This window comes from Gekko japonicus, unplaced genomic scaffold (genome assembly GCF_001447785.1).
Source record: "Gekko japonicus isolate JY-2015 unplaced genomic scaffold, Gekko_japonicus_V1.1 scaffold410, whole genome shotgun sequence".
NCBI classification, from domain to species: Eukaryota; Metazoa; Chordata; class Lepidosauria; order Squamata; family Gekkonidae; genus Gekko; species Gekko japonicus.
The window spans coordinates 266,153-291,130 of record NW_015167067.1 but is presented as its reverse complement, the minus strand read 5'-3'; the positions used below and the strand labels follow the sequence as shown (position 1 = coordinate 291,130).

Sequence of the window (24,978 nt, the reverse complement as noted above, 5' to 3'; positions counted from 1 at the left end):
GGACAGATTACATGGAGGAAAGCCACACAGAGGGAGAGAATTTAGCACTCTCATCTCATTTCACTTTGAGTTTAAACCTGTGGACCCTCGCCCCATCCCCTAATTTATAGATGATAGGGCAGATCTGTATTTAGACAAACAAATATGCTGACATTTTCCTGCATTTTTTCATGTAAAAATGTTTTAATTCTAGTAGTAATACAGGTGGACTGAACTTAAAATTGAATAAAGGTAAGCAGAATACAAATTGCAGCAGTTCTTTATGGCTTTCTTTGTATTAAGGTTGGAAAAGACAATGAAGAACACTCACAGTTTCCATCTGGCATGAAAAAAACAGATCAAGATCTGGGAACTGAAGCGGACCCACAATGCCACTTCTCGAACACCCCAAAGGCAAAGGAACATGTGTATCTGTTTGGAGGAACAGCAAACAGCCGGCAAGAATTTGATTACTTACCAAAGGATTTCAACAAAAGGTATACTGAGCATGTAATACTAGTGCAGTACACTTTTAAACCTATTCAACATTTTTATAAATATAAGGGAGAAAATACTAAGCTAAACAGAGTAATTTTTGACATCACTCCAATATTTTTCTTTGTATGCGGTACGCATTTTTCTTCTACTTTGTATGAAGGTATTCACTGATGCCCATTCACATAATAAAATGCAATTTTTTATTTGACAGATCTCAGTTCTCCATTAGTCTGAAGACTCACTCCTCCCATGGAATGATCTTCTATGTCTCTGATCAAGAAGAGGAAAATTTTATGGCCCTTTTTATTGCCCATGGACGTCTAGTTTTTATGTTTAATAGCGGCTACCGAAAATTAAGAATTAGGAGCCAAGAGAAGTACAATGATGACCAGTGGCACAATGTAAGTTTGAAAAAGAAAACATACTATTTAGGAAATTGCCTTTCCAACAAAGAAAAGGGTTGGGCTGTTGGGGATTTATTGCAATAAGAGATCACCCCAAAAAGTATGGGTTGGAACCAGCAATCCATCAGCCCCAGAACTGCCAATTTCTTCCTTCTTCTCTTCCCCCCCCCCACCCCAGCAGTCTTTTCTGACAATGGAAAAGATTATTCCTGGGGTCATGGGACCCATGTGTACTCATAGCTTTGTGGGTCAGGGGGTGCATTAAGGAGGGGGAAGGAGGTGCTCCTTCTGCCATCAGTGCAGCTCCACTGACAGAAGAGGTGAGAGGGGTGCCCTTTCCTCTCTGTGACCCCACCCTCACATGGCTATTAGTTCCTACAGATCCCATTACCCCAGGAATCAACTTTCCTGAGACCACAAAAGACTGGGGGGGCGGGAGAAAGATCTGTATCCAGCAGCACCTTCCATTGACAGAAAGCTATATGGTTCTCTCATATATTAACCCTCCAAACCATAATATACAGATCTGGAAAAAAGAAAATCTCCAAATCATTCATGATCTAATAAGATTGAATTCAAACAATTGTTTTTATCCACTGAGCAATTACTTTTGCATTAAATAAATACTAAGAATCTGATGGCATTTGATTGTTTTAAGAGGTTCAACAAGCAAAGGATCATGCTGTCATCAAAATACTGTTTTTCAATGGTTAGTTGCTAATTTATTACTTTTCATTTGTTGAAAAAAATTACTGTATGAATCCATCCTACTCTTGTCAGAGTTTTTGCCAAAGCTATATACTGGGTTGGATGCAAAAATGCTCTTTCACTCAAAGAGAACTTCATTATAGATTGCCTTCCCCAGATAGTTCACATCCAACCAATGAAATATCCAAAGTGCAACTGCAGATTTTCTCTTCATCCAAGTAGCATTGCTGAAAAATCTGAGATTAGTTTGAGCACAAGATAACAGGAGCTTGAAAATTCAAAACAGAGAAGTCAGTGGGCTTGTATGGGTATAACTCTGTTTAGGATTGCACTCTAAGGTTCCAGTCCTATGCACGCTTTCCCAAAACTGTTGCATAAATGTACACGATCTAGCTGCATAAGCTTTAGGGAAGCTTTAGGGAACTGGTTCCGGTTTTGGCGACAGCGGTCGGTACTGAGCTCAGTGCCGGGGCTGCACTCTTGTTCAGTTTTAGAGAGAAATTAGGCAACTTTTTTCTCTCCAAACTCTCTCGGAGGGAGGTTTGTGCAGGGCGAGCAGTCTGGTGGGAGAGGCGGCGGCGGCTCGTCTCACTCCAAACTTCGCTGAGGCAGCTGAGCAAGAAGGGAGGGTGCAAGTAAGCTTGGAACCCGTAGCTGAGCCGGGAACCGAGGAGGGGCATCGGCAGATACCTACCCCAAAACAGTAAGCGATATTGGAAGTATTGCCATTATCGGAGGAGTCGTGGAGGTGGAGGAGCGGAGAAGCAGCGGCTACAGAGATTAGCGGAGCCTCGTCAACGCCCAAGACCAAAGCAAACGATCGCCGAGAGGGAGAGACGGAGGAAGAGCGGCTGGGCGGTGTCGGCGTTTGCTAGAGTGATCAAACCAGAGTTGGGGAGCTGGCGAAGCAGTGTTTCATGTGTTTTGACAAGAACGTGAATCGAGAGTTGCATAATCAACGGGAACGGTGAGCTGGCAAATGACGGGCAGGATTAAAGAGACAAAGATTGCAGCGTTTGGGCACTGGCTATAGAGTGATCGATCCTCCTTTGTATCGGATGATCGGGTCTGAACAGTGGAAAGTGGAAAGTGCCAATAGAATTTAGTTTGAAGACTAATTCTGAAGACGCAGAGGAGAAGTGAGAGAAGCAACAAAATAAGAGAAGAAGCAAGAAGATAATAAAGAAGAAAAGGAACTTTATATATTTTGAGTGATTAAAGTTGGGATTGACTGTGGTGGGGAGTGAAGGGAAAGGATAAAACCGGGGGAAGAAGACGGAAAGGTGTGAGTGGCGTGATTGTGCGGTGACTGAGAGTAGTGGTGAGGTATATGGTGTATGGTGGAAGAGGTGTGAGAGGTGTGAGAGTTGTGGTGTGGTGTGAGGTGGAAGACGGATTCGGTTCGACCTAAGGTTGGGAGTTTAAGATAAAGGGGAGTAAGGGAAGAGCTGTATGCTTGTAGGCGGGGGTAATTTGGGTGTGAAAATTGATATAAAAGCGATATAAGAAACGTGGAGATAACTAAAAGAAACTGGAACAATAGGACTTGCTAAAAATAAACAAACGGTGGAAAGTACAAATTAGTCTCAGCCATAGAACTGAACAGATTAGCTGAATAGAAAAGTAGATAGTAGATAGGAAAATACTGAAGGGGGTTGGCTTAGTGTGGTTTGAAATGGCAAGTGGCATAAAGAAGACGCTAGGGCCATCACCAGGTCAAGTTAAAACGGTAGCCTCAAACAAAAGATTTAAATTTTCAAATAAATGAAAGTATAACCCAGGCAATGAATTCAGCAATGCAAAGTATCTTACCAGACTTGATTGCAAAAGCAAAAGCAATAGAACCATTACAAACAAAGTTAGATCATTTTACACAACACATAACTACACAAATGGAAGAGTTTAAAACCCAGATAATGGAAAATAAACAAGACATAATTAAATTAAGCAAAACAGGAAATGTATTAGAGGAGAAAATAAATGAAAGTATAACCCAGGCAATGAATTCAGCAATACAAAGTATCTTACCAGACTTGATTGCAAAAGCAATAGAACCATTACAAACAAAGTTAGATCATTTTACACAACACATAACTACACAAATGGAAGAGTTTAAAACCCAGATAATGGAAAATAAACAAGACATAATTAAATTAAGCAAAACAGGAAATGTATTAGAGGAGAAAATTGATGTGGCGGATCAACAGATACAAGAGCTCGAAAATAAATATGAATCTCTAGAAGAATCCTTGATGACGCTAGAATTTGAAAAAGCGGCAAATTTAATTAGATTACAAAATATACTGGAGAACAAATCTGAAAATATTAAGGAAATTATACTTAAAGCTCTAGCAGAGGTATTGGAAACTTCGGAAAGCGAGCTGATACAAGCGATTGAATTGGTGTACAGGAGAAACTCGGCGTATGCCAAAAGAAACAGGGTGCCTAGAGAAGTTCATGTGAGATTTTATAAAAGAATAATAAGAGATAAAATCTTAGAAATATCTAGAACACCACCAATTAATATACAAGGAAATGAGATTAGAATACTGAGAGAAATACCTTGGAGAATACGAGAAAGGAGGCATGAATATCAAAATTTGGCTGAGATCCTGAGGGAAAATGACATCACGTACAGGTGGCTGATACCAGAAGGTCTGGCCTTCATGTATAAGGGAAGAAATTATAGATTAAGTTCTATAATGAAACAAGAGGACTTTCTGAAAAAATATGGTCAAGAATTAGGAGTACGGGAAGAAGAATTAAGTGGATCGGATTTTTTAAGAGAGCTCGCAAGAGGAGGCAGTGGAACTGGCTAAAGAGAAATCCGGACGAATCAAAAGAGAAAAATTTAAAAAGTTTGAACCACCGACAGTAACTACGAGGCTACAACAGAAGAAGGAAGAGAAACTCAAATATAAAGAAAATGGGAATAAAGAAAATTAAGATAGTATCCATAAATGTAAATGGGCTAAATTTGCCTCAAAAAAGAAAGCAAATATTACATCAAGTAAGTAAACTTAATACAGATGTCTTATGTTTGCAAGAGACCCATATTAAAAAAGAGGATGGAAGACTTTTGGAGTTTAAGAAATTAGGGAAAAGGTATGTAGCAGCGGATACATGTAAAAAAAGAGGGGTTGTCACCTATGTTAAACCTCACCTTCAACCAGAATCAATTTTTGAATCAGAGGATGGAAGAATCTTAATAGTTAAAATTAAACGACAAAATAGGTCGGCTCTAATAACTAACATATACGCGCCTAACCAAGGTCAAGAAAGTTTTTATAATAAATTACGGGACATAGTAACGAAACTTTTGGCAGATGAAATGTACATAATCTGTGATTTTAATGCGGTCCTTGACTCAAAGGAAGACAGAAAGAACCAAGGGCAGGAAAAAACCAAATCGAATGAGTTACCACATGCCTTTCTTCGGTTAGTTGAGGAACTCAATCTGGTGGATATGTGGAGAGTCAGAAATGGAAATAAGTAAAAAAGAAAAAGAAAAAAAGAAATGGGAATAAGTTAGACTTTACTTATTTCTCTTCTTGTCATCAATCGTGGTCCAGGATCGATATGATCTGGGCCTCAAATACAATCCTTTCAGATGTTACAGAAACAGAAATTCTTCCATCGACCTTCGCAGACCACTGTCCCATTACGTTAGAAATTCAAGACACCCCCAAAAGAATGAGATGGACAAAGAAAACATGGATGTTAAACAACGGAAAATTTGTAGCTGAATGTAAAGAGGAATTTAAAAACTTTTTTATACAGAATTTAATAGCGGAAACAAACGTAGATGTGGTGTGGGATGCCTTTAAGGCCTTCTCAAGGGGTAGGTTGATTAGGCAAGAGATTTGGCTGAGAAAGCAGAAGCGGGAGAAATATATACAAATAGTTGATCAAATTAAAAAAGAAGAGGCAAATCTTAAGGAAACCCCACAATCTAAACAACTAAGAGCTAATATAATAAAGTTACAACATCAACTGAACTGTTTGCTGGTACAAGAAATAACCACAAAACTAGACTATGCCAGACATGACTATTTTGAAAAGGCAAATAAGCCGACTAGGTGGCTGTCTTATCGGCTGAAGAAGGAGAGGGAGGAAAAAATGATCAAAACCTTGAAAAATGGAGAAGGGAACAACTGCTTTAGTATAAAAGAATTTAAGGAAATTGCAGGAAAATTTTACAGAGAACTTTACGAACAAAAAGTCCAAGATCCTCAAGACATCGAAGAGTTATTGAATAAGTATAACAAAAAAGAAGTTTACGCAAGAACAAAAACAACTGTTAAATGCACCAATCACGATGTGTGAAATAACAGAAGTGATTAAAAAATTGAAGGCCAAAAAAAAACCTGGGTCGGATGGGTTACCAGCAGAGTTTTACCGGGCATTCCAGAACGAAATTGACCTACCGCTGAAATTGACGATTAAGAACATAGTGGAAAAGAACAGGATTCCTGAATCGTGGAAAGAAGCCTTAATTACTCTACTTCCTAAGCAAGAATCAGACCTAACACAAATAAAAAACTATAGACCTATCTCGCTTCTCAATACGGACTATAAAATTTTCGCGGCAATCCTAGCCAATAGATTCAAGAAAGTGCTCCAGCAGATAATACATTCAGACCAAGCCGGATTCCTGCCTCAAAGACATCTTAGGAATAACGTGAGAACAGTTTTAGATATATTGGAATTTTATGAGGCACATAATGAGAGACAGGTTGCTTTGGTATTTCTCAACGCCGAAAAGGCATTTGATAACGTGAGCTGGGATTTCATAAAGAGAAACTTAGAACATTGGGACTGTGGAGGAATGTTTTCTCAAATGATTCAGACGATTTATCAGGAGCAAGAAGCGAGGGTAATTGTTACTGGAGAGGCTACAGGGAAATTTCAAATACAAAAAGGCACGAGGCAGGGGTGCCCACTGTCCCCCCTATTTTTTATTTTTACTATAGAGGTACTTAACAACATGGTACGAGCAGATCCACTGATTAAAGGGCTGAAGGTCAAAGGGGAGCAGTTTAAACTTCAGGCGTACGCCGATGATTTAGTTTTTATTTTAGAAGACCCTTTGGACTCAATTGAACAACTTCTGTATACTTTAAAATTATATGGGCAAGCAGCGGGTCTAAAGATAAATTTTCTTAAAACCAAAATACTAACAAAGAATTGTTCTAAAGAAACAGAAACATTGTTGTCTGAAAAATCAGGATTTGTAATTAGTAAAAAAATTAAATATTTAGGAGTTTGGTTAACTAAAAAATGTAGTTCCTTATTTGAAAACAATTACAAGAAGGTGCTATGCGAAATTAAAAAAAACTTAGAAAAATGGGAAGGGTTACAAATATCCTTACTAGGCAGGGTGGCAACACTCAAAATGAGTATTCTTCCAAAACTAATGTTTTTGTTCCAAACACTGCCTATCATTAAAAATCAGAAATTTTTTAAAGAATTAGGGAGATTGGTATCGCCCTTTATTTGGCAATCACGGAAACCTAGAATTAAATTAAAGACCATGCAAGAAAGGAAAGAAAAAGGTGGGTTTGGTTTACCAGAATGGAGCTTATATTATAAGGCTTCGGCCATGATTTGGATAAAAGACTGGGTGACTCTTTCAAATAGTAGACTTCTAAAGTTAGAAGGTCATGGCCTTCAGATGGGATGGCACGCTACAATCTGGTATGAAAAGGGGAGAAAAAGCTTTGAAAACCATTACATAAGAAGCTCCCTAATCAAAGTCTGGAGAGAAATTAAACAGCAGTTTTACATTAAAATACCGAGGTGGGTTTCTCCTATCGAAGCGTTCACAATACCAAATCTATATGAACATGAGAAGAAACTATGTTATGATGATATGCTAGATACCAGAAATAATTTAAAATCTTTCAACTGTTTAAAGGATAATAAGGTTGAATTGTCATGGTTACAAAAAATGCAAGTACAAACGAGATATAAGGAAGACCAGAAACAAGGTTTTTATGAAAAACTAACTGAAATGGATAAAATCTGGATTGTGTCAGGAGAACGAACGATAAAAAATGTATATAAAAACTTGTTGGAATCTAAGTTGCAGGATGAGGTGGTAAGATCAAGTATGACTGTATGGAATAAGGATCTAGGATATAATATTGAGATAGATAAATGGCTGAGAATATGGGATACTAACATGAGAAGTACAAGAGCAACTGCATTTAAAGAAAATATCTATAAAGTGGCCTTAAGGTGGTACATGTACCCAACCAGATTAGCAAAATTTTCTCAAGCAGTGTCAAATATTTGTTGGAAGTGTAACCAGAATGTGGGCACCTACATCCATATGTGGTGGAACTGTGTCAAGACAAAGGAATACTGGAAGATGATAGGTAATACGTTGCAAGAAATTATAGGAGTTTATATTGCCCTCACGCCAGAGGTGTGCCTACTTAATATGATCCCTGAGACATATGGGAGAGTTGAGAAGTATTTGCTGTTACATTGTCTAACGGCAGCGAGAACTATATTTGCCAAGTATTGGAAAAAAGAGAAAATCCCGGAAAAGATAGAGGTCATACAAAAGCTATTTGAAATTGCGGAAATGGACAAAATATCATGTTCATTAAAAGGGAAAGATGAAAATTTTTTTAAAGATAACTGGGGAAAATTGTATATGTGGAAACTGAAGGTGACTCATCCAAGTAGCATTGCTGAAAAATCTGAGATTAGTTTGAGCACAAGATAACAGGAGCTTGAAAATTCAAAACAGAGAAGTCAGTGGGCTTGTATGGGTATAACTCTGTTTAGGATTGCACTCTAAGGTTCCAGTCCTATGCACGCTTTCCCAAAACTGTTGCATAAATGTACAAGATCTAGCTGCATAAACTTTAGGGAAGCTAAGACACCTTCCATTCTGTTGTTTTACTGTATGGAATATAAAATGAAGTGTTTGATCCTGAGCCTTTTACATTTAAGCAAGTGGAGGAAGAGTTATCCCAGAAGAAAGACTTCAGAGTTGCCAAGTAAATCCCACAAGGTTTTTTTCAAATGTATAATTATATAATTATAAAATGTATTCAAATGTATAATTAAAAAATTGTATAATTATAAATTTCCTAGACACTTTACATTAAACATTTTACTTTTCTTTTTCTTGCAAGGTAATGTTCGTTCGGGAAAAAAATACTGGCCGTTTGGTAATTGATGGTCTCCGAGTATTAGAAGAAAATCTTCCTTCTTTAGACAATGCATGGCAAGTCACTACACCCTTTTATGTAGGAGGTGTGGCACCAGGAAAAGCTGCCAAAAATATCCAGGTGAAAGTAGACTTTTTTTCTACAATAATACATGCATTATTTATTAAGAAGGTAACAAAAATCAATGTAATCATTTAATCAGATACAGACGATTCAACTTTTTTAAAAAAAATGCACTTTGGAGAATGACAACCAAGAACTTCTGAGACTTCCTCACAAGATCTAAACCATCATTTAGGGTTGCCAAGACATCACTAAACAACATTGCTGAGCCCCCCCCCCCATCTGAGGCTTAGGACCCTTTACAAAACATTGAATGAAAGCAGGTAAACAGCTAAAGGATTTGACAACTAGAGGATTCTGCAGTGCAGTGAATATTAATAGGTCCTTCCTCAAGCATGCAGACCTATAGGAAAGAGATGCAGGAGCCATTTTACAAAGCTCTCCATCCCTAAGGCAGCCTCAGCAATTCGACAGAATACATACTGTATTTGAATCTGTTAATAGATTCTGGATGACTGCTATTTGCAAGCTGTGTCAGAAGTATACTCTGAATCCCCTGAACATAACTTTCAGTGCCTCCCAAGCAGAGTTATGCCCTTTTAAGACACCTGAAGTTAATGGACATAGAAGGGTGTAACTTTGCATAAAATGGAACTGCTAGAATGTAGGAGGACTATAAATGTTCTATATTTTAGTGTATTTCTTTTTCAGAATAGTATATTAGAATACTGAATAGATGTCTGCTGACAACATTACATCCAGCTCAAAGTGCCTTTCATGCACCCTATGCACCTCAGAGGAGATAATTAAGATTGTTACTTCCCACAATTAGAAAAGGCACCCTTAGACATTTATCTCCTATTCTGACATATTTATTGCTTTACAACTGTTGACCTTATAACCTTAATTTGTTATTTAGTTTTTCACCTTGCATAACTTAAACACCATCATGTTACCTGTTAATTTGCTGTTAAATCCCTGTCTATAAGTTTAGAACCTCATCTTCCATTCCAATGTATTTGAAAAAGTGTGCCTTGCACACGAAAGCTCATACCTTGAATAAACCTTTGTTGGTCTTAAAGGTGCCACTGGACTCTACATTTGTTCTGCTAGAATGTTTGTTAGGCCCTTTGAGACCAAGCACATCTTGAGAAAAACAGGATGTGCTGTTATTATTTTGCACTCCCTCCATTCTTCTTGGCTTTGGATCCCTTTACCTAAAATGAAGACCTGTATTCATATGATTCATAAACAATTGTAGAGTTGATGAACAGGGAAGGACCAAAGGATGTGTGTCTTTCATATATAGTCATGAAACTTAATCTCCATTTTATCTTTGTTTTTTTCAGATTAACTCAGTCTATAGTTTCAGTGGTTGTCTTGGCAGTTTAAAGCTCAACGGAAGGCCAGTCGTGTCTCCTTCACAGACATTTAGTGTAACTCCTTGTTTCGAAGGACCATCAGAGGAAGGAACATATTTTTCATATGAAGGAGGATATATTATTCTTGGTAATGTGTACTGTGACTGTTTTAGCAAATAATGCCCAATATTGAAATTATTTGTCTATTGGAGGGGTGAAAAACAAAACAGATTACAAGAATATATTTCACTTATTCATTTGAACACATGAAATAACGGATCTCAGTTGTAATCCTCAGCTGCTAGAAATGACTTACCTGAGGCTAGGGCTGCCAATCTCCAGGTAGGGTCTGGAAATCTCCCAGAATTATAACTGATCTCCAGACAGCAAGGATCAGATCCCCAGGAGAAAATGGCTGCTTTGGAGTGTGGACTCTATAGTACTATGCTGTGTTGAGGACCTCCTCATCCCCAAATCTCACCGTCTCCAGATTCTGCCCCCAAATCTCCAAGAATTCAGTAGTGGTAACCCTATTTGAGGCTACAAAACAGATTAACAATCATAGTCAACAAAGCAGAAAAAGCCGGATAAGATCAACAGACACTTACTAGCTTAAAAATTGGTAAGATGAAACACATCTCCAGGAAATCTACACTCTGGCTGACCTTCTCAAATGTCCTAGTACATACACTGCAAATGAAGACAAAATATTCAGGGTCTGAATTATAGAGAGTAAAGAACAGTCCCTCTCTGGGTAAGGCGACCAGCATTAAAGTCTCACATTCCAAGATGAGAAATATTGAAGTATGCACAAGTATAAACTGTGGTGTATTTTCCATGTTTTGTAGTAAGTGACTAATTTCATAATTATTGTTTCATAAAGAATGCTCTTACCTTTCCATACAGATGAATCTTTCACTTTGGGTCTGGACTTTGAAATTGTTTTTGAAATTCGTCCTCGCAAAAGTTCAGGAATCCTAATGCATGCACACAGTGTAAACAGGGAGTTCCTGAACATACATATGAAACAAGGGCAGGTATGACAAAGGACTAATAATTCTCTTTCATATTCTTATCTCTTTTCTTTACAAATTAAGGGTTCTACATTCTTTTAAGCATGTTGTATACAAACCAAATTCACATTTAATATCAATGGTGTGTTTTTTAAATAAGTAGCCCCACTTCACCACAAAAGGCAAAACATATCACAATTGCATTTCCTCAGTTTCAGGATTGTACAGTCATCAAAATACTTCATTTATAGCATCAATAACATATTTGTGTTGAGATGAAAGGAAAGAATCCTGACATTTTGGTGCTGCTACCTTATCAAAGCATTAGAAAATGATAGCCACTACAGAAGGGCTACAAGTTATTGGTGTGGGGGGGTGTTCACTTTCAGATCAAGCTGATCATTTTTTAATTTATCAAGTGAAACAAATATCAGAGGTCTACTGAAGCCTGTTTCAGAGAAAGATTGGGGGAACTTTTCTTGAGTGGAAATCAGAGTTGCTGCAGAATTGCCTCAGAATTGCCTTCTAATGTACTAGGTAGTCTTTTTTTAATTTTAAAAGATTGTTGCAAATATTTGAGCTGAACACTGTGTAGGGAAAGTATGAGCTGATTGTCCCAGCTCAAATCCTACTTTAGCCAAAAGCTTCCTATGTGGCCTTTAGGAAAAATTCCATTTTTTACTAAATACATCTTTTTAGAAAAAATATTTTTTTTCCTAAAAATGCAGCCACATCTGCTTTACAGATATGGGAAAAGGAGCTACTTATCTGCTTATAGGGCTTTTACAAGAATCACTGAGTCATTATATATGAAGCAGTTTGAACACTCCAAATGTAACATATACATTCTAAGAAGCTAATCCAGTTGATCTCTTATGCTTGAATATTAGGTTTGAACAGCCCTTCTACAAGTACAGCTCCTGTTCATGGAACAATTCCTATGAAAAGGAAGAATCGGTGGCAGGAAATTCTCGTGCACGAGCAGGCAGGGACAGGGCAGATGCTCTAGGAGAGGGGAACTGAAAATTTGGTGGGGAAAATCTGCCAGACAGTTGGGGAGATACATATATATAACTCTAGTGAAAATACAGGAGCTGTCCAGTTTTTAAATCCTTGAGAAATGGCACTTGAGGCAAATTACCTTTTTGAGGCAAATTACCATTTCTCAAGGGTTTAGAAACTGGACAGCTCCTGTATTTTCACTAGTGTTTCTGAGCTGAGAAAATGCCTAAACTAAAATATCTAAACATAGGGTGGGACAGTTAAATCTTTTACGACAAAGAACATATACACGCTACTGTAGGGCAACTCGGCCAGAGATAGGGGAACTGAAAATTTGGTTGGGAAAATCTACCAGACAGTTGAGGAGATATAGGGGTTCATCATAGGTGTATTAACCTTTTTTGCACACAAGTCCATGCCAACAAAGTCAAAAGATCTGAAATCACATTACTACAGTTTGTTTGCATGCTACCTCCCCAATATTCGTTCAATATATGACAATATACATTTAGTTGGCTCCCATCAAACAGATCTGCATGTGCAAAGGAGGTTAGATTGTTGCCAGTTCTCCCCTCTCACAAAAGCTCTCCAGTTCCCCTACCACACTGTTCCTGGTGTCCCTGGCATTTCAAGCTATAACAGGAGGAAGGAGGCAAAAGCCATTAACTAGCTTTACCCATTATATACAAAGATATTCCACTTGCTGAACTTATAAACTTCATTATTAAAACTTTCAAAAGACATTGGAGGTTAGAGAAAATACTCAAGGTGGACATCAACAAAACACATACTGAATGCAGAATCTGCCCACCAGTTTAACTGCCCAGTTTAACTGCCCATTTCACCTGTATGTTCCCTTGGACTGAAAGGGACAGATTTCTTTATTTAAAATATTTAAAATATTTATATCTTACGTAACAAAAGAAGAACAGAAGCAGAAATAAATCTGTAGACAAAATCTGTAGACAAAAACAATTATGTGCAGCTTAAAACAAAACAGCACAAAACAAATAACATATTTAAGAGCAGCAGTGGTATAAAAACAAAACTGCTGATAGAACTCCACAAGGGAGGGGGAATTTTCTAAAAAGCTCAGAAATAAGCTTATTCACCTGGCACCAAAAACACTGTAAATCTGGAGCTAGGTAAGCTTCTGTGGGGGGCAGCTCCAAAATTGTGCCACTATTTAAAAGGCCCTGTCTAATAATAATTTATTCTGAAAATACTGGGTCTATTCCCCTACTCTTTCAGTTTTTAAATCAGGCATTTGGAATGTATGTTGTTGAGAAAAAATGATAGGCTAAGAATGAAATCATCTTCTGAATTACTGATCAGTGCTTCAGTAGTGCTCTAATAACTAGGGCTTATATCACTAAAATATATTTGTTATTAATAAGTTTGGATAACAGCCCCTTAAATATATATAACAGGATAAGGGCTAAAAGATTAATATTAGTATGGATGGAGATGGATTTGGAGAAAATGTTAGCCCTAGACTGGTTTCAGATGGTCTTAAATTTTTATCAAGCACTTTTCCAGTGCTAGCTCTCTCCCCCCCCCCCCCCCCCAAGATTGGCATTTATGTTTCAGGATAATGGTTGGAGATGTGGTTCATTTGCTGATATATTTCATATTTTATACACTCTAAGATACAAATGTTTTAGAGAACTATGGTGCTGTTTGTTAGTGAAATATTAGGTACATACCCCTAAAACCTAAAATAATCTTGCTAGGGTACTTGAAAGGCCATGTGGAACCTGCAGCTATGGTTCTAGTTTTAAATTTTTAAATTCACTGCCGCTAAGATGGTAATAGCAGCAAGTTCGAACAAGGCAAAACCCTCTTCTATAAATGAATGGTTTAATAAAATCTGGCATATTGTTTTGTTGACACAATGAACAAGATTACCTCATAAATTAAGCTTTGATTCACAAACATTTGGAATTTTTGGAAATTGCATTGGTCTCTAGGGTGTTACCAGATTCAAAGATTAACAATTTATCAAATAACTCAAAGGAGTGACATTCAAAAGATTGATAAATGTAATAAATACTATATACTGTTTATTATGTTTATAATGAGAAAATAAATGATAAGATTTATCTGTTTCTTTTGATCATTCTGTTTCTTGTTTATGAATTTTCTTTTTCTTGTTGGAATATATTTTTTCATCTGTATGTACATAATTATAAGTAATAAAAAATAAATACTAAAAATAAATAAATAATTAAAATGGGCCCGTGATGCTCCTTCTCATGACAGGAGCATACAGACAAAACTCTAAAGATGATGGTTAAAAAGTGCTTATTGCTAAAGAGATCTATGCCCCAGAATGAAGAACACCCACACGCTGTATGCTTTTCCTTAAGGTAGACTACAGTATCTTGCAGAACACACAGATTCCACAAATTTTGATTAAGGGTGAGAAAGTAATATACTCTATATGCCCATGTGGAATGTTGCATCAATATAACTATTTTGATAATGAAAATATTAGTCAAACTTTTTACATTGCCTTTCACTTCTTACAATGGGTCAAATGTTTTGAAGCAAAATTAAATTTCTAAAACATTAACATGTAAATTGTTTTGCTAGGTAATTGTGAAGTTGAACAATGGAATCAAAGACTTTTCAACCTCAGTTACACCAAAACAGAATCTCTGTGATGGCAGATGGCACAGAATTGCAGGTAAGTAAATTAAAGTCCAATGAATTATGGCATTTCCTGACCCTGCCACATACTATTTCCATCCTTTATTATTTGAGTGTTATTGCATTTTGGACCTTTTAAATGTGGACCTTTTAAATGTGAATGTATATGCTTCCCTGAGCCATGGGGGAATGGAAAATAATAAGTAAATAAAGGTGGCTTTCAGTAATATTCCAATGGGAAATCCCATGCCATTCCAGCATAAACCAGACTCAGACCTGCTCAGCTTCAACACGGTTACTGCATCATGTGCCTTCTAACTATATCCTGAAAGCCAGACCACAATATACATTATTTGGCAAGCTGGGTTCCCTAGAACTGACTTAGTTGCCCTGCAGAATAGCAGCTGTGGGGAATATCATTTTAAAAATCAGTGAGAGCAAGATTCAGCTGTGGAGAATATCATTTTAAAGATCAGTGAGAGCAAGATTCAGCTCAGAATTGCAATGGGTAGGGGTAGGGGCTATAACTGCCCTTCCCGCTGCCATTTTCCTGAGCCTAAACAGACCATAAGGAAGGCCAAGCACCAAAGAATAGATGCTTTTGAATTATGGTGCTGGAGAAGGCGCTTCAGAGTCCCTTGGACTGCAAGGAGATCTAATCAGTCAATCCTAAAAGAAATCACCCCTGACTGTTCCCTGGAAGGCCAGATACTGAAGCTGAAGCTCAAATACTTTCGCCACCAAATGAGAAGGGAGCACTCACTAGAGAAGACCCTGATGCTAGGCAAGATGGAAGGTAAAAGAAGAAGGGGATGGCAAAGAATGAGATGGTTAGACAGTGTTATTGATGCAACAAACATGAAATTAAGCAAACTCTGGAGGACGACGGAAGACAGGAGGATCTGGCGTGATGTGGTCCATGGGGTCAAGAAGAGTTGGACTCGACGACGCGACTGAACAACAACAAACAGCCCTGGCAGAGAAAAATTTGTATAACTTTTGAGGGCAACTCCAGAGTTATGCAAATAACTCCCTGTTGGGCCCATTTCAGCTTAGGAAAATGGTGGGCTCCTGCTAATTTTTAAAATGACATTCCCCACAGCAGCTGTTCCCTGGACCCAACTCACCAAAAACATATAATGTAGTTTGGCCCTGAGGTTATTGTGTTTCATAGCAGTGTCTTGATGACACAGCACTGTGCATTTCCATGGTGTTGCAATTCTCATTTGAATTTCTGGGCAGGGTTTGGGTGGAGAGGGACAATAATACTGTGATGCCAAGACACACATTATAATTACCTTAGATGTTATAGGAGGGAAAATTAATTCGTCAGTAGCCATATTCTGAGGCAGCTGTTTATCTCTCCTTATATATAATATGCTGTTTTGGGGTGACTTTTTCCTGAACGTTCCACAGGCTCCCAAATCTATTGATTCCCTGATGTGTCACTCACCAGGGGTCTCATTGCCTGAGTCCCACCCACAGAGGCAGCACACTCCAAAAATCAACTCACAACAGAATTTCGTCTCAGGATAGAGGACGGCTCGCTCAGCCGGGGCTTTAGCTTCTAGACTCCTTCTCCCCCGGCCCAGCGGCTCTTCATGGCTCTGTGCTGCTCGGGCCTGCCTTGACTGGCTGATTCTCCTGCCCCCAGAGTCTCCGGCGCTCCCAGGGGCAGCCCCGGCCACCGTCTTCCCACCACTGCTCCGTTGCCATATGACACCCTTGTGGGCTTGGCTTCTACACCCGGCGCTTCCCCCGCTTTTCTGCTGGCAGCCTCTTTGCTGCTTTGCCCAGCCCCGTGCTCCTCCATGCCTCCAAATGGGTGAGGGGCCACGGGGCACCTCTGGCGATGATGGGGGTGCAGGTGGCCTTCTGTCCCACCACTGACTCTCTGTGAGTCCCAGCAGGGACTGGGACAAGGGCAGATCACTATGAGCAACTCCCCCCCCAAGTCATTCCCACTTGCCTTGCAGGCGGCGAGCAGAGCAAACGGGGGCCACTGCCAGAGAGGGCAAGCTGGCCAAGGAGGAGGACGGGGCTGACATGCAAGCAGCACAGGCCCGAGCACTGAGGAGGGGGGAGAAGGCAGATTGCCACCGGAGGTCTCTGTGCAGGCAGACAGATGGATGGAGAGACTATGTATAAGAAAACGCTGAGGGGCTGTGTACAGCCACCTTCACACACATGGAAATGCGTGGAATGGAGCCAGGCCTGTACAGTGCCGCTCACATCTTTCTAGATCTTGTTGTATTGCTTCTACAACGAGCTTTGCTACTAGTTTAACATAAAGTGTAGCTCATGTTTGAATACAGCCTGCCATGTTGAAAAGGAAGCATATTATAAGTTAAGGATGCTTATTTCCATTACTTATTCTTAAATATTTATTTCTTCTGTAAGGCTTTCTAATCTATGCTATTGCTTTATTAACTATGCAAAGAGCTGAGCTGCTAGATCACAACAGTTTCCTACAAGAGCTAAACTTCCCTGCATATAATTAAGAATTTTACTTTAGCAGGAAAGGTCAGTTGTACAGATTGAAGCGGACACCAAATGGAAACTTATTACATTTACATGACACTGAATTAATTGTTTAGCTTGGTTATGTGGGTGCAGGATCAGCTATATATAAAAAATATAAACACATCCCAAAATATCTGACATTTCTCTGTTGATTGTTGCTTGTTTTAACAATCAGGTGCTTTCAGGTCAAAGATTTAGGAGCACAACAAAAATCAGGGACTTCTGTTTTAAATAAGTTTTAGACTTACCAAAGAACTGAGAGGTAACAACTGCGTGTTGTAGATCAGTACATGGTTATATTGTCCATCTAGTCCAATCCTGGCTGTTTGTTCTCCAACATCACAAGCTTAGCTTTTCCTCAACTGTGCCACCTTCTGGAGCCCTCAGCTAGTTGTTGTCTCTTCCTGTAAAGCAAACACTGCAAGGCTTACCAGGATGGCTGGAATTATGCTTGAACTCTGGTCTTGCAGGTATGGGCACATACAGAGTTATCCAAGTGTGGGAGAGCAGGTCCATGTCATGGAGATGAAAAGAACCAACTTTTTCAGATTTGAGGGAGTTTTCAAGTATATGTCTAGAATAATGTATATTTTATATGCAACAAAAAGAAGAGCAGGAATCCATATTTGCTCTGTATCTTTCGCTTTGCATGACAGTTATTAAAGATTCTAACGTGATCCAGCTGGATGTAGATTCTGAAGTGAACCATGTTGTAGGACCACTAAATCCAAAAGAAGTTGACCACAGGGAGCCTGTTTTCATTGGAGGAGTGCCAGGTAATTTTTAAAAAAGAATATATTATTTTCTATAAAATAAAAATTGTATTCCTTGTATTCTTCGTTCATTCAGCATGGTTTCCAATTAATAATTCTGTCTTTATTTGATGCTAAACTTTCTCTCACAGTGCAACAATTCTTTGAACACTGAATACAAACAGCCCGTAGCCTGGCCCATAGCCAGGATTTTTTAAATTGGGGGGCATTTCAATTTCGGGGGGGGGCACTGGCTAATCAGATTAAACACCTGCCACTGCTTGGGGGCCTTGGGCTGGATGCGAAAATGTTTCTAACAGTCATTCAACAATTGATAACAAAACATTTATTGAAATCAAAGTAATTTTATTGAAATCAAAATAAGATAATTCTGGCCACATAGCTTTATTTTTTAAAAAAAATCATGTTTCACTCAATTGCCCCTTGTTTGTATTACCATCTTTAGTAAGCACTGGTGCATGTAACTATTTAGTTTGTAAACAATTTATGGCTACGTTTTTTTTCAACCTTCCTGCAGAGTCTCTCCTGACATTCAGCCTGACTACACGCAATTCCTTCACTGGGTGTATCCGTAACTTTGTGATTGATGAAAGGCCAGTGAGTTTCAATAAGGCAGCTTTGGTCAGTGGTGCTGTGAGCATCAACACATGTCCTGCCACCTGAGTAGCTGATGAGCTGCAGCGGTCTGTACAGCACTGAAGGAAGCAGGGGAGCAGAAGATGCTGTATTTAATATCAAGAAAATGAAAGTATATTGCTTAGTATATGTACATGATACAACAGTATGCTTATAATCACTACTGGGAATGTGTATGCTGCCAAAAAAAGCCAAGAAAAATATTGTTTTATTTTATGCAATGCACTAAGTTCCTGAGGTATGTGGAAGCTCTCTTTGTTGTAAGGGGTGGGCTCTTTTTGTAGCAGGTACTCATTTGCATATTAAGCGACACACCCCTAATGTAGCCAATCCTCCAAGAGCTTACAGTAGCTCCTGTAAGAAGAGCTCTGTAAGCTCTTGGAGGATTGGCTACATTAGGGGTGTGTGGCCTAATATGCAAAGGAGTTCCTGCTACAAAAAGAGCCCGAAAGCCCAATGAAATCAATATGCCTGCAGCTGTTGTGTCATTAGGGAATCTGAGCTCAGTAATCAGCACCTAAGAAAATGTTCCTCAGAGCTGGATATGAACAAGACAGATGCAGAGCTCTGATTCTTTGACTGCCTATATCAGCAGCGGGAGGCTTCATGTCTCGCCTTTGTCTTGGGACACAGAAGCTGCACTTCAGTGGTGGGTCTCTGCTCAAAACTCATCTTGGATAGTAAACCCTGTTTGATGTCATTAAGATTGTTGAAATGGTTGCATGTGGCCAATAAATCAAAAAGGCTTAAGAGAAATAATTTCATTTCATATGCTACAGATTCCCAGTAGATCTTGGGCATGAACCACTGGCACCTACCAGCATCCGCATGAGGAGGTTCCCAGTATCCCCATTCAGCCACCCTCAGTACCCAAAGCCAATTACTCGCACTTAAAGCCCAAATAGCTTGCAAGGCATGGCAAGGAGGAGTTCAATGGGGAAATGGAATACACAAGCAGACCTCCCATTCTCATTAATGTCTCACAGCACTACTCATGCATGTGCCCAGATGCACAAGGAGGGGACTGGATCAGTTTCTGTTAAGACATACTGGGGTCCTTTATGCATAGCTGCTGGGCCCACAGTGCAACTGGATCAAGCCCATCATTTGTCCCAAATACATCTGCTAATGTACCTTTCAGAATAAACTACATAATAAACAAGCTTCACAAACAATTGTCTTGGCCGTCTCTTTATTCAGCTTTTATATTCTTTATTCAATTAGATTACAAAACACAGTTATCACAGGAAAATTGGAATTAGTTTTATTCCATTTTCTTTTGAAGCAGTTGAACCATTTATAAAGTGTTTCCAACAACTGACAGGTGTAATGAATTGCTACTTGTTATAAACAAAGATAAGCTTATTATTTGTGCATATATTATTGTTTTTGCAGTCCATTTAAATTACAAAATTCTACCCTGGATTTTCACTTCAGGGAAAAGAAATTATCATTACAAATAAAGATCAGGTATGAAATTTTCACTGAAGCTACTGTTCCAAAATTTATATTATTACACAATAATTTTCCATGTCAACATTTTTCAAACCATTTTACAATCTATCTTAACACACTACATCCAAGACAGGATGGAGGCCGCACCCCTGCCCTTGCCTCCAGAGACACATGCAGGGACCAGCCTCGCCCAGACATTGCTAAGGCAGGAAGCCCATCCAGAGGCTGTAGGGACCGGAACAAGGGTGAGGCTGTGTGTGGAAATGCCCCAGCAGCAACATCAGGGCCTGGCAAGCTCAGGTAACAGGCTGCCCCTGGGAGCAGGCCAGAGGAGGAAGTCAGCAGCAGATGGTGCGGGGGGGGGGGGCCTGTACAGGCATGGAGAGCAGCCTCTTCAAACCTCAGGAAAGGGCAGAGCAGGAGAAGGGAGGGTCAGCCAGGGAGTCCATTGGCCCAGCTTTCCTCCTTTCACCAGGGGCCTGCCCTGAAGAGGAGGCATTGGGGGAAGCCAGCCCAGGGAAGGCCAGAGAAGAAGGGACAGACCCATCCCATTAAGCCATGGGAAAGACAGCTAGCAGGAGGGGGGGATCAGGGTGAAAACAACCCCCCTTCGCCCTATTTTGAAGCATTTCATGGTATGAGACTCATAGAAAAGGGAAACACTGGAAGGCACTAGAGCCCCAGACTGTTCCTATGCTGACAGAGCCTGGCAAATGCATTTGCATAATGGCTTATTTTTAAACTGTTCTACATTTCAAAGGCCATTTTTGCTTAAATTTTATCTGTATCCCAAAGCTTTCATTCTCCTATAATGAGAGCAGAAACAATACCAGTTGATGTTACCTTAACATAAACATACAAATTTAATTACTAGAAATTAGGTAAAGGTAAAGATTTCCCTTGCTCGAAAGCCAGTCGAATCCGACTCTAGGGTTGCGGTGCTCATCTCCATTTCCAAGTCAAAGAGCCAGCGCTGTCCGAAGACGTTTCCGTGGTCATGTGGCCAGCATGACTAGACGCCGAGGCGCACAGAACGCTGTTATCTTCCCACCGAAGCGGTACTTATTTATCTACTTGCAATTTCTTGCTTTCGAACTGCTAGGTTGGCAAGAGCTGGAACCAGAGACGGGAGCTCACTCCATCATGAAATTAGGACCTCCTAAATTCCAACTGAGATTCTGAACTGTCTCCTTGAAGTGCCATCTGTAAGTACTGCTTTAAGTTCTGTGTCACAGCAAATAACCTGAAATATCGGGGCAGTTCCCCAGTATGTAGGAACCCCTCTTACTGTAGCGTCACTTGAGACCAGTAATATGGATGAGTCAAGCTACTTGTAATCTAAACCAGAAGATGACAGACTTTAAGTTTCTGGGAGCTACTTAATTTTTTTTCAAGAAGCTTGTGAGCTACCATTTACAAAACAATGGCTCAGGGAGTGGAGCCAGAAAAAAAGGGTGACTTGTAAAAAAGTTACAGCATGGGTGGAAATAGCGGGCCCAAAAGGAAGCTTAACTCTGGGAGTTTGTTATCACCCACCACATCAAAGGTTAGAGGATGATTTTAAAACAGCAAAAGAATTAAGAAAAGCAGCTAGATGAAATAACTGTGTCATAATAGGTGATTTCAACTACCCATACAATGATTGGGTCAAGACGTGTTCCAGTCAGGAGAAGGAGACTGGGCTTCTAGATACTCTCAATGACTGTGCCATGTAGCAGATGGTCACAGAACCTACCAGGGGGGAGGCGATCCTGGACTTGGTCCTAAGTAATGCTTAAGACCTGGTGAGAGATTTAGATGTAATAGCACCAGTTGGGAACAGTGACCATTATGGTATTAAGTTGAGCATTTATGTGAACAGGCAGTTGCCCCAAAAGACCAACAAAACCACATTTAACTTTAGAAGGGGCAACTTCTCTCAAATGAGGGGGCTTGTGAAGAAGAAACTGAAAGGAAAGGTGTGGGGGGGTCAAATTCCTTCGGGAAGCTTGGAGACTATTTAAAACTACAATACTGGAAGCTCAGATACAACATATACCACACGTTAGGAAAGGTATGAATAGGTATTTTTAAAAGGCCTGCATGGTTAATGAACAAAGTAATGGAAGCAGTGAAAGATAAGAAGTATTCCTTTAAGTGGTGGAAGGCTAGTCCGAATGAGGTAAATAAAAGGGAGCACAGGCTTCACAAATAAAATGCAAGTCGGTGATCAGACAGGCAAAAAAGGGACTATGAGGACATATTGCAATAAAAAACCCCAACAATAAATTTTTCTTCAAATAAATTAGAAGCAGAAAATCAGTCAGGGAGGCAGTTCGGGCCCTTGGATGACCAAAGGGTGAAAGGATTACTAAAGAATCATAGGCAAATGGCAGAGAAGCTGAATGCACATTTTTGCCCCTATCTTTACTGTGAAAGATGGGAGGTGCTTGCCCACTCCAGAACCACCAGTTTCAAGAGGGGTGTCAAAAGACCTGAGTCAGATTGAGGCAACAAGACAGAGGGTCCTATGACTGATGGATAAATTAAAAACTGACAAATCACCAGGCCCAGATGGCATACAACCAAGAGTTCTGAAAGAACTCAAAGATGGACCTGTGGATCGCCTGACAAAAATATTCTATCTTTCACTAAAATATGCCTCCATTCCCAAGGAACCCACATCTTTTAAAAAGGTTCCATAGGAGATCCATGAAATTACAGGGTGGTCAGTCCTAATGTCAATACCAAGTAAGTTGGTAGAATCCATTATTAAAGATGGAATTAGTAGGCACACTGATGAACAACAGCTATTGAGAAAGAACCAGCATGGATTCTGTAAAGGAAGATCTTGTCCCACTAACATTTTAGAGTTCTTTAAGAGGGTTAACAAACATGTGGACCAGGGTGACTGAAAAAGATGTTGTTTACTTAGACTTCCAGAAAGTTTTTAATAAAGTTCCTCATCAAAGGCTCCTAAGTAAACTCAGCAGTCATGGGATAAAACGACAAGTCCTCTTGTGGATTAAAAACTGGTCAACAGGAAACAGAGTATAAATGGGCAGTTTTCACAGGGGAAGGTGCTAAGCAGGGGGGTACGACAGGGCTCGAGGTCCAGTGCTTTTTAACTTGCTCATTAATTACTTGGGGTTGGGAGTAAGCAGTGAAGCTAAGTCTGTGGATGACACTAAGTTGTCCAGGGCAGTGAGAAGCAGGGAGGACTGTGAGATACTCCAAAGGGATGTGTTGAGGCTAAGCGAGTGGGTGTCAATATGGCAAATGAGGTTCAATGTGGGCAAGTGCAAAATAATGCACATTGGAGCCAAAAATCCTAACTATTAATATAGGTTGATGGGGTCCAAACTGGCAGTAACTGACCAGGAGAAAGATGTTGGAGTTATGGTAACTCACCGAAGATGCCTTTCCCCATATATACCCCAGAGAGCACTACGGTCGGGGTCACAACATCGTCTAATGATTCCAGGCCCCAAGGAGGCCAAGCTTGCCGCCACCAGGGTCAGGGCCTTTTCAGTGGCAGCTCCTACCTGGTGGAACAAGCTCCCGAAGGAAATCAGGGCCCTGCGGAACCTTGTACAGTTCTGCAGGGCCTGCAAGACGGAGCTCTTCCACCAGGATTTTAATTAGGAGCCGCCCACTGCTACCAATGACTACCACCAACTATTATCACTATTAACATCATGGTAATAGGGACTTCTGGTAGATGGCTGCATGCTGAGCAGTCGCACCTCCCGGACCTCCCGGGGGTGAAACTGCACGCAGGCGGAAAGGAGGCGAGGCAATGTATCGCACTCCCCCCAGGACACTGGCGAAAGCCTCCTGGCCAAGGGACTTCTGAGGGGTTGCCTCTTCCCCAGCACGATGCTGAGGAATTGAGGCGCTTCTCCATCCCCATGGTCTGTGTCCATTTGGAATTAGTGAAGCTGGCCGGGACAAGCGCAGGAGATCGAGCGGTGGAAAACGAAAGTAAAAGAGGTTGCATGGCCGATAATGAACGTGAGTCAGATGGAAGCGATTAGATAAACTAAAAAAAAAGCTCCCCCAAAACCCAACGGACTAGAGGGCAAAGCGAGCGGGGGAGGGGCCCCTCCCAGGCGCACAAACTCTAAGCAAGATCGGGGGGGGGAGCAGAAGCAAAGGGGTTAAAAAACTGCTGGAAAGACTTACCAAGGCACACATGAGCAGTGGAGGGCAAATTCAGAGACTTTTAAAAGTTGGACGAAAGTAAACAATTGAAAAATATGGCGGGGAAGAGGACGGAGAAGGAGAAGCTTTTAAAATGAAAGGAGCTGAGAGTCCAAGACCGGAAGGAACCACCGAGTTGGCTAAAACGGTGGCAGAGTCCCTGCGCCCCCTTGCTGGAGCAGATGACTAATCTTCAAGAGCAGCTGTCAAAAATGAATCAATGCATATCTACCCAGCAGACACAAATCAACGATACACTTAAAATCCTGGACCAAACAACAGAGAAAGTGAAAGAGGTTGATGCCACCACACAAAAGGTGAAGAAAAAGGTGTATAAATTGGAAAAGAAGCAAAACTCAGCAGAAGAACAGCTTTTACAAATACAAAGCAGAGTGCTGCTTTCCACTTTCCAGTACATAGGACAGATGGACTCCCATTCTAGCTATATCTGAAGAGATGAGCAGTGACTCATGAAAGCTCATACCCTGCCACAAATTTTGTTAGTCTTTAAGGTGCTACTGGACTCTTGCTCTTTTCTACTG

General features: G+C 40.1%; 1 protein-coding gene across 1 annotated transcript in view; it reads left to right on the top strand.

Moving 5' to 3' along the window:
* The window catches only part of LAMA4 (laminin subunit alpha 4), a 155,022-nt gene extending 135,911 nt beyond the window's left edge, over positions 1-19,111 (top strand). Inside the window, exons 31-38 of the mRNA XM_015412680.1 lie at positions 283-476; positions 689-878; positions 8,741-8,896; positions 10,189-10,348; positions 11,107-11,237; positions 14,811-14,904; positions 18,047-18,166; positions 18,681-19,111. Of these exons, the coding sequence (XP_015268166.1) occupies positions 283-476; positions 689-878; positions 8,741-8,896; positions 10,189-10,348; positions 11,107-11,237; positions 14,811-14,904; positions 18,047-18,166; positions 18,681-18,826 (1,191 nt within the window). The 3' untranslated portion in view covers positions 18,827-19,111. The remainder of the gene's footprint in view (positions 1-282; positions 477-688; positions 879-8,740; positions 8,897-10,188; positions 10,349-11,106; positions 11,238-14,810; positions 14,905-18,046; positions 18,167-18,680) is intronic.
* The last annotated feature ends 5,867 nt before the right edge of the window (positions 19,112-24,978 follow it).